Below are 11,154 nucleotides of genomic sequence, written 5' to 3'. Positions count from 1 at the left end.
TTTAATTTCATTGTTTGAAATAAACCAATTTTAAAATTAAATTGTATTATGACAATCCAATTGTTATTTCACAATTGAAATTAAATTTACAATACAAAAATTCTCTACAAGAATTAGAAGTATAACTTAAAGATTCTCTATACATTTTAATTGGCTCAGCTATTGAAAACATCAAGTCCCATTGGATTAGTGGCTTGCAACTCAAACTGGATGCCATCGAGTTCCCTCTTGAATCTGTCAGAGCTTGCGTAAATCATTTTGCTCCGTACCTTTTACAGTATCAGGACACCTTTGCAACCATATACACATGAGAAATAAATGAACTTAATGAAATGGAATGCAAATAAAGCAAAATTAAGACCTTGTATTTTGTACTTACCATGAAATGAATAAAATTCTGCTCTTGTGCTAATTCTCTAAGGTCACAAAATCATAGTCATAAACCGCATAACCGGCACTCATCTTCAGGAAGGCTAGCTGCAAAATCTTTGTAACTCTCTGCTACCTCACCAAACATTACATATAATCTTCATAATTACTTCCATGTGAAACAATTTCTGCATTTCAAATAATACATACTTCCTAAAAGAAACTCAATGTATAATAAGCAACCACAGGAAAAACTATTTCACAAACACACATGAAATAATCACTTACAGCTGGTTTAGCTCTTCTGCTAGTCCGTGGAAACAGACAAGTTCCAGCACCTCCCCCCAGAATAACTTAAGCTACTGTTTTTGGGTCTACCTCAGGATGAACAGGTACAGGTGGCTCAAATTCCTGAAACAGAATCTCAATCATAAAGAATTAAGACTGTTCTTAAACTTAAATTTCAATCAACCATCATCAGAAAGTTGCAGTATTGGGCAAACAGTAAATATTATCACTATTCTAAACCGACATTGCTCTCCAAGCTAAAAATAATAATATAAAGGTTGCAATGTTCAACACAACCTAAAACTCAAGATCTTCTTGGCAGTAGTTTGATCAGCAGTCATGAGACCAAAATGGATGGGTGGAAAATGTGCCCACTGATGAAGTGAAATTGGTAAAAAAGAGAGATTTCTTTTTTCATATTAGCCTAATCATTGTATCAAGAAGTCCGAACCCTGATGTTCATTTATAACAAGGGGATACTTACATTTAGCCGCAGCACTAAATGCTTCTCTGTGGCTGATATCTGGATTTGCTGCTTTGATTCGTTGAATTTCATCCCTGCATATTCACACCCACATATATCATCACAGATATATATTTATGTATGCATTTATACTGACAATGTTGGTCTGATCGATACTCACTTATTAAACCGATTCTAGGCAGAGGGGACTCGATGTCTCTTCTCCAGAGCTGATACATATATAACATTAACAAAATCACATTTTTAAATTAATCAGGGGGCGTGTAAACAGGGGGCGTGTAAACAGCCAACACCATACCGCTTCATCAGCTTCACCAGCATAAGTAATCTTCTGTCCATTCTTCATACCCTTATCCACAATAACATTCATAACTTTTTTCTCTTGAACTACCTTCTCTCCCTTGCATTGGGAACAACGATCCTTGTCCCTTATCTTCTCTCCTGATCATTTGCATTCATCGCAAGGATGCTGCATTTGCTGATACATAGAAGGTCCAAGCTGTCTCATGGATACCTTCCTACCAGACCCATGGCAACCTGAACACTTCATGGATGCCCCGGATTTTGATCCCTTACTGGCATAGAAAATACACATATATCAGATGCAGACAAATAAAAATAATACATGAAAGCAAGAGAATACAGAATTAACACACTCACCATTTGCATTTGCTGCAAATCACATTGTGGGAAAGTGAAAGCTTCTTTGAGGTACCACTATACATATCTTCCAGAGAGATCTTAAGGGGATGCACAACATCCTCTCCTCTCTTTTGTCTCTGCACCCTACCGTTACCATGACCTGATAAACAACAAGGCGATTAATACTAAATCTTCAACGGAAAAATGTAACAGCAACAAAGCACTTATACAATCGGAAAACAAAACAGAAATAACAGAACATGAACATATAATTAATCTTCCATTCCAACCAAGCATATAATTGCACAAACACCCACACTGCGCATAAAAGAAGCATACATGTTTTCTGAAATGAACCTCTCTCTATATATAACACACACACACACACACACACAATACCCACTCTCTCACACAAACTCTCTCGAAACAGATTACCTTATCAGAATCGCCGCCTTTATCAGGATGATTCTTGATAGCAGCCTTGCGATAAGCCTTCTTCAACTCATCTTGTGTGACATTCTTGAAAACGCCCAAAACTTCATAATACTTGGTGTTGTTACTCTTCTTTGGGGCTCTTCCAAACATCTTAAAAACCCCGCTGATTGATTTTGATCCACCTCAAAAGTTTTGTTAAAACCCAGGGGTAGCAGTAGACTAATAGGCGGCAACCTTTCGTCTGTAAATTAAGCACAACAAATATAGAACCTAACCTTGAACTGAATCTTAATAGTTGAACTGAATTCAGAGGCAATTTTGTAAAAGAGAAACAAGATTGGGTGAGTGAGATGGTTAGGGTTTGAAAACTCAAAAACCTAAACCAGGTAGAAGGTGGAGAGAGGAGAGAGAAGAGTCGTGGGAGAGAGATGGAAGAGTAGGGAGAGAGAGAACCGATCAGATCTAAGAAAGGGGAAGGGTAGAGGTAAGGGGGGAAATGAAAATTAGAAGGGAGAGGGAAATGAAAATTAAAGGGGGGAAATAAAAAATTTTGTGAAAAATGAAAAAATCATAAATTATTTTTCTTAATTATATATTATAATTAAATACCTATTTTTTTACTCTATATTAACAGAATAATTTTTATTTTAAATAATTTCACATAATTTTATATATAAAATCATTTGAAACAAATTTGAAAATTTTAAATTATTTTTCTACATAATTTTAAATTATGATCCTAAAAATATTTTTTAAGAAATTAATTATTTAATCAAGAAAGAGTCTTGATAAATCTTAACATCCGTACGGTTGGATCGTCGAAAAAAACATTTTAAAAATTAATCTTGTAAATCGGGAACGAGTCTCGTTGTCGGGAGAGGTACTTTTCCCGGATTTTTCTAATCCTGACATGCAAGATGAAGTTCATATTTTTTAATAATTTTTTCATATGACTAAAATTGATATATCTTAACATCCGTACGGTTGGATCGTCGAAAAAATCATTTTAAAAATTAATCTTGTAAATCGGGAACGAGTCTCGTTGTCGGGATGGGTACTTTTACCGGATTTTTCTAATCCTGACATGCAAGATGAAGTTCATATTTTTTAATAATTTTTTCATATGACTAAAATTGATATATCTTAACATCCGTACGGTTGGATCGTGGAAAAAATCATTTTAAAAATTAATCTTGTAAATCGGGAACGAGTCTCGTTGTCGGGAGGGGTACTTTAACCGGATTTTTCTAATCCTGACATGCAAGATGAAGTTCATATTTTTTAATAATTTTTTCATATGACTAAAATTGATATATCTTAACATCCATACGGTTGGATCGTCGAAAAAATCATTTTAAAAATTAATCTTGTAAATCGGGAACGAGTCTCGTTGTCGGGATGGGTACTTTTACCGGATTTTTCTAATCCTGACATGCAAGATGCAGTTCATATTTTTTAATAATTTTTTCATATGACTAAAATTGATATATCTTAACATCCGTACGGTTGGATCGTTGAAAAAATCATTTTAAAAATTAATCTTGTAAATCGGGAACGAGTCTCGTTGTTGGGAGGGGTACTTTTACCGGATTTTTCTAATCCTGACATGCAAGATGAAGTTCATATTTTTTAATAATTTTTTCATATGACTAAAATTGATATATCTTAACATCCGTACGGTTGGATGGTTGAAAAAATCATTTTAAAAATTAATCTTGTAAATCGGGAACGAGTCTCGTTGTTGGGAGGGGTACTTTTACCGGATTTTTCTAATCCTGACATGCAAGATGAAGTTCATATTTTTTAATAATTTTTTCATATGACTAAAATTGATATATCTTAACATCCGTACGGTTGGATCGTCGAAAAAATCATTTTAAAAATTAATTTTTGTAAATCGGGAACGAGTCTCGTTGTCGGGAGGGGTACTTTTACCTGATTTTTCTAATCCTGACATGCAAGATGAAGTTCATATTTTTTAATAATTTTTTCATATGACTAAAATTGATATATCTTAACATCCGTACGGTTGGATCGTCGAAAAAATTATTTTAAAAATTAATCTTGTAAATCGGGAACGAGTCTCGTTGTTGGGAGCGGTACTTTTACCGGATTTTTCTAATCCTGACATGCAAGATGAAGTTCATATTTTTTAATAATTTTTTCATATGACTAAAATTGATATATCTTAACATCCGTACGGTTGGATCGTCGAAAAAATCATTTTAAAAATTAATCTTGTAAATCGGGAACGAGTCTCGTTGTCGGGAGGGGTACTTTTACCGGATTTTTCTAATCCTGACATGCAAGATGAAGTTCATATTTTTTAATAATTTTTTCATATGACTAAAATTGATATATCTTAACATCCGTACGGTTCGATCGTCGAAAAAATCATTTTAAAAATTAATCTTGTAAATCGGGAACGAGTCTCGTTGTTGGGATGGGTACTTTTACCGGATTTTTCTAATCCTGACATGCAAGATGAAGTTCATATTTTTTAATAATTTTTTCATATGACTAAAATGGATATATCTTAACATCTGTACGGTTGGATCGTCGAAAAAATCATTTTAAAAATTAATCTTGTAAATCGGGAACGAGTCTTGTTGTCGGGACAGGTACTTTTACCGGATTTTTCTAATCCTGACATGCAAGATGAAGTTCATATTTTTTAATAATTTTTTCATATGACTAAAATTGATATATCTTAACATCCGTACGGTTGGATCGTCGAAAAAAACATTTTAAAAATTAATCTTGTAAATCGGGAACGAGTCTCGTTGTCGGGAGAGGTACTTTTCCCGGATTTTTCTAATCCTGACATGCAAGATGAAGTTCATATTTTTTAATAATTTTTTCATATGACTAAAATTGATATATCTTAACATCCGTACGGTTGGATCGTCGAAAAAATCATTTTAGAAATTAATCTTGTAAACCGGAAATCTCATTTATAGAATAATACTTTTACAATGGTTTCCTTGAAACACCATTGTGTAAAGATAAAATAAGACAACGCTTTTTTTATTATAAAACCGTTGTGTGAGCATATCAGCTTTTTTCAATCTAACGGCTAATATCTAATCTCATTTCAATCAAGGGCTATCATTCAGACACTTCAGCAATCCGAGTAAAATGTTTACAACCAATCATGGGGTGCCACCTCATCAGGTGGTGCCCATCATCATATAAAATAACTATTTCAGACAACTGTTTTGTTCCGTTGTATGAAGTTTTCTAAGACAACCCTTGTAAAAACTGTTGTGTGAATTACACAACGTAATATCTAAAAGCTTGTATAAGACCAACTAAGACAACACTTTTGTTTTAACATAAAACCGTTGTATAAGAATTCGGCTATTTTTCGATCTAACGGCCAATATCAAATCTCATATCAATGAAGGGCTCTCATTTCGCCACGTCAGCAATCCTTGTGAATGATTTACCACCTATCACGTGCTGCCACCTCAATACGTGGTACCCATTGAAATTCCTCAGACAATGGTTTCATTCCGTTGTTTGATGGTTTAGAGGACAACCTTTCTAAAAAACCGTTGTCTCAATTACACAATGTAATGTCAAAACCGTTGTCTTATATCCCTATATGTTAACATAGTAACAACGGTTTATAATCGTTATGTTAAAGATCTACAACAACACTATATTTAAAAAACTGTTGTCTGACTCGATGAGAGGATACAACTTGTACAACAGTTAAAAAAAGATGAATATCCGTTGTTTGTTCTGGAGCTCACACAACTATTTTTTCTGTAAAATCAATTCACCGTTGTATGATTTTTTAGGACGACGGTTTTTTTTTTAACCGTTGTTTGTCAAGTGTTGTCTGATTGCAAATTTCTTGTAGTGTATTTAAAAATCAAGTCGAATTCATACATAACAATTTGTAAGCGTATCGCCCCATTAACGATCACGGTCATATGAAACCAATAAAATTGAATAAATACAAACATTATAAATACGGGAAGCAACAAAAAATTAGTGCAACAAAAACAGGCATTTACAACGAAAAACTTACGATAAAAAATTTGGGCGCGCCATCTTACGACGAAAAACATGAAATCGTCGTAAGCAATTACGACATGAAATTGGTGTTGGTTTGTGCTACAATTGTATGTAGATTATATGTTATCAGACAGATTAATGAATTGATTCAGAAGCCAAAAATGGCCTGGAAAAAAAAGCATATCATTAATTTAAATATTTTTGGGTTATTCATTGTTGAAATTCTGGGTTATTTACAAGGGTTGTTCATAACATATTTCGTCGTAATGTAGTAATTTTTCATATTTCTAATTTCATTTTTATATTAAATTTGACAAGCAACAGGATCACATATACTAAAATACGACATTTTTGTGTTAGAAGTTAACAACATATGATGATTGTTTCGGTCATAATTTTATAGGAGAACCCCCAAACTGAACTGAATTCTGTATCATCTGAATTGTGTTAGACTTGATTTCAAAAGTGTTAGCCGCAATGGCTGGTTTGACAATACTAGACTGAATATGATTGATCTTTGGTTGAGAATAGTCCATCAAAGCCTTTGGATTCGCTCCTGGTTCACCCATTGCAACAAGAGCTTTTTCTTCTTTCTCAGCTAAGATTTCTTCTTCAACTTTCTCCTCTACAAGAACTTCTTCGAAAACTTCCTTAGCTACTACAACTTCTTCCACAACTTTATCCAATGTTCTCTAACGAGACCGAGAACGTGTATGCATACACGCTCGCTAGAGTACCTGAAATAGGACAAGGAAATAAGTAAGTAACAATATCCGAGTCACTGAACTTTAACGAACACTGTTGATAAACACATAAACTAAAAATTAACATCGAGTCCCCGGCAGCGGCGCCAAAAACTTGTTAGGACTAAAACACGCGCTACTATTCACGTAAGTATACGTGATCGCAAGTAATATATAATTATTTCTAGTTTGTTCCCACAGAGACTGGTTTAGGTTAATTTTAATCAATGTGCTTATGCAACAATGTTATGGTTATTATTCAATGCTAAGATGATCAATAAATTGAGGTTGTTTATAACTACGATTAACTAAGATATTATACTAAATAATATTAACTAAGAGAATTGAAAATGATTGATTACTATATGACACAAACATGGGATTCTAATTTCATTACTACTTCATTCAATAGTCTTTTTGTTCTTAACCTTAGCATGCAATGGTGATAACACTAATCAGAAACACAAAACTGATAGACGCCAACTTTCGTTGTACAAATACCATACCACCAGACATCCACAAAAGAGATAGAAGCTGAATAGACACCAATTATATTGAGACCCTATATGTCTATAGAATTTGATAACATAACGGTTGAATGTGCAAGTTATCTATCATGATTACATAGGGCAAGTAAGATGGTTAAAATTACCTACGAATCATGCATAATAGTTACATGAACCTATGCTAGCATGGCAAGTTCTAAACCCCTAAATTTTACTATCGCTTCATTAGAGATTAACACGCTATCTTATAATTTCGCGATGCGCATAAGACGAATAAGCACAACCAATACTAGGATATCATATAATCACCACATACTAAGGTATCGAAACAAATTAACTAAATAAATCCATAAGTAAATCCGCTAGAACCCCATAATAACGATTAGCCCATAATCGGACTCATCATCAACGTGGGTTCCGATGAAAGCATGGTATAATAAACGTAGTCTTTATATTAAATAAATAATAAACCAAGTATGTTACAAAAGAGTATAGGTTCACAAATAAGAAAACTAGCATCCAAAGTTACAACTTAAAACAAAGAATCACAAGAATAAACTAGATCCTCTTCGCCTTGGTTGAATTGTGCTATACGGGCTTCTTACGTCTTCTCCTTAAACTCTGGTACGTCTTGTTATGAAAAACCAACATAAGTTATGTTTATATAGTAGCCCATGTAGAGTAGAAGTCTAACAATTAGAATCACAAGAGAATCAGGATTCTTTCATCCCGACCTGGCGCGGCTGTACGCTTCAACAACACGAACGCGCTAGCGCGCGGGCACGCCGTCCTTCTAGATAAAATTCTGACTTTTGCTTTTCTTGCTGGCCTGAGTTGACAATCCACACAATTTTATTCAAGACACCATCCTAACACCAATTTAGCATCAAAACAATGCTAAATCTCCTGATTCTTTTATTTATGCCTGAAATGCAAAAACGCTACAAAACACATCAAATACACAAATAACTTGAGTACAAAACGTCAATTCAATCCTTTATAAAGCATTCTAAGTGGACATAAATGCCACTTAACACACCCCTAAACTTGAACCGATGTTTGTCCTCAAGAATAAATGGACTCAAAGAACAAGAAATAAAAATGCATGAATGCAAACTATATGAATGCAACGATCCCCATAGAATAACTTAACCATTTTTATGAAAATATTCATCAACTCGCGTGTCCCATGCTCGCGGAGCTTGCTTCAAACCATATAAGGCTTTCTTCAGTCTGTAGACTTTGTTTGCCCGGCCTTTCTGAACATATCCGGGAGGCTGCTCAATATAGACTTCTTCTTCAAGATAACCATTCAGAATTGCTAACTTGACATCCATCTGAAATATCTTCCTCTGATTCTGGGCTGCAATTGCTGTCAGAAGTCGTATGGTATCAATTCTTGCAACTGGAGCGAATACCTCATCATAGTCAATGCCATATCTCTGCTTGTAGCCTTTAGCTACCATCCTCGCCTTATATTTCTCCACTTCTCCATCATGATTCTTTTTGGTTTTATAGACCCACTTGACACCAATTGCTTTGTGTCCTTCTGGAGGTTCTGTGAGCTCCCATGTATCATTTTTTTTATTGCACCAATTTCCTTATCCATGGCTTTGTTTCATTTGCTTTCTTCAGGTGCTTCTTCAAATGTAACTGGATCACATGCAGCCATTAAGCAAAATATCAAAATATCAAAATTTTAAATTAGACTTGTTTCAGCATAAACATCATCCAAGTTTCGTATCTTTCTTGGCGCTCCCCCTGAACTGCTACTTCCTCCCATTGATGGTGTTGATACGGGAGTTTGGTGGGTCGGACTTTGTGGAGGAGTTGGATCATTATCTCCATCATCTTCAATGTTAGAGTCGTCACTGTCGTTATCATCATCATTAAAGAATAAACCAGAAACTTTTCTTTCTTCCTCGCTCCATCTCCAGTAATCTGATTCATTGAACTCAACATCTCGAGAAATGATTAAATTCTTCGTAAGGGGATTATAGAGTCTGTACGCCTTGCTCCTTTTGTCATATCCGGTAAAGATACACTTTTCGCCTTTGTCATCTAGCTTCTTCCTTTTCTGATCAGGAACACGGGCATAAGCAATACACCCAAAAATTCTATGATGTCCAACTGATGGTTTGTTCCCACTCCATGCTTCATTTGGAGTTTTGTTTCTGACACTTTTTATTGGACAGCGATTTAACAAATAAACTGCACATAGAACAACTTCCGCCCAGAAAGTTCTTGGCAAGTGCTTTGCTTTCACCATACTCCTTGCCATGTAAAGAATTGTGCAGTTCTTCCAATCTGCAATGCCATTTTGTTGAGGAGTATATGTCGTTGTCAATTGATGATTTACACCATGTGCTCGATAGAAACTCCTGAACAAATTTAAAGTATACTCGCCTCCTCTATCTGATCTGAGTGCCTTCAAATAATGTCCACTTTGTTTTTACGCCGGTGCTTTGAACTTCTTGAATTTATCAAGAGCCTTCGATTTTTCTTTGATGATATACACCCAACTTTTCCTTCTAAAATCATCAATAAATATTAGGTAATACCTATTACCTCCAAGTGATGGGATATCAAATGGACCAACTATATCTGTGTGAACTATCTCCAATGGCCTCTAGGCTCTCCATGATTTTCCAACGGGAAAACTTTGTCTGTGTTGTTTCCCCTTGACACATGCTTCACACAAAATTTCAGATTCATTGATTTCTGGCAAACCGTCCACCATCTTTGTCTTTGACAATAAATTTAAGCCAGAAAATCCAAGATGACCATATCTCAAGTGCCACAGCCATGAGTCATTTTTAATGACCGACTTTAAGCACTTATGCACCTTCATCTGCATATCGAGTGTGAACAGGCGATTATGTGACATCTTCACATTAGCAATCAATTCTCGAACCTGGTTTCTGATGGTAAGAGAATTATCCTGCATCTGTATATTATATCTTTTCTCCAAAAGTTGACCAAGACTGATGATATTATTTTTCAATGCAGGTATAAAATAAACGTCATTTATATACTTTTTCTCACCATTCTTTGTCACAATCGTAATTGTATGTTTCTATTTGACCAGAATCTTTGAAGAATCACCAAAAGTAACTACTCCGCAGATGGTCTCATCTATCTCCGTAAATAAATCTATGTGACCAGACATGTGATTGCTCGCACCGGAATCAAGATACCAAATATTCTTCCTGCCTTCCTCGTCTCCTTTGTAAGTGAGAAATATAGCAGAGCCAACATCTTTGTCTTCTTTTGCTACAGCAAAATGACTCATTTCTTCCCCTTTTGGTGCTCTACACTCATAACCGAAGTGAACAAATTTATTACAATTATAACATTAAAATTTAGATTTATCACCCCTTTGAAATCCGCCTCTTCCACGACCTCTGAAATTTTGACCACGGCCAGATGGTTGATAACCTTCAGTATTCTGGCCTCTATTGAAGGACTGCCTTCCACGTCCTTTTCCACCTCTGTAGCCACCTCTAAAGCTACCTTTGCCACATACATAACTGCTACTTCCAGAATTGTCACCAATGGATACCCTACTTTCCAACGCCTTTTCCAAATGGTTTGCATCATCATATTAGTTCATTCACTGCTCGTGGGCTTGAAGGGAACCTACGAGCTCGTCAATCGAAAT

At 35.1% G+C, this 11,154-nt stretch overlaps 1 protein-coding gene across 1 annotated transcript; it reads right to left on the bottom strand.

Annotated features, from left to right (window-relative positions):
* Nucleotides 1–1,586: 1,586 nt before the first annotated feature.
* LOC141704565 (dnaJ protein homolog) lies at nucleotides 1,587–2,368 on the bottom strand. The gene is made up of 4 exons (XM_074507792.1): nucleotides 2,219–2,368; nucleotides 2,014–2,101; nucleotides 1,802–1,943; nucleotides 1,587–1,716 (listed from the first exon to the last, which is right to left on the bottom strand). The coding sequence occupies exons 1-4, from the start codon at nucleotides 2,366–2,368 to the stop codon at nucleotides 1,587–1,589; spliced, it is 510 nt and encodes a 169-aa protein (XP_074363893.1).
* Nucleotides 2,369–11,154: the final 8,786 nt, after the last annotated feature.

Source organism: Apium graveolens, unplaced genomic scaffold (assembly GCF_009905375.1).
Source record: "Apium graveolens cultivar Ventura unplaced genomic scaffold, ASM990537v1 ctg7982, whole genome shotgun sequence".
In the NCBI taxonomy this organism is placed as follows: domain Eukaryota; kingdom Viridiplantae; phylum Streptophyta; class Magnoliopsida; order Apiales; family Apiaceae; genus Apium; species Apium graveolens.
Note: the sequence above shows the minus strand (reverse complement) of the source record. Positions and strands in the feature narration are given on the sequence as shown.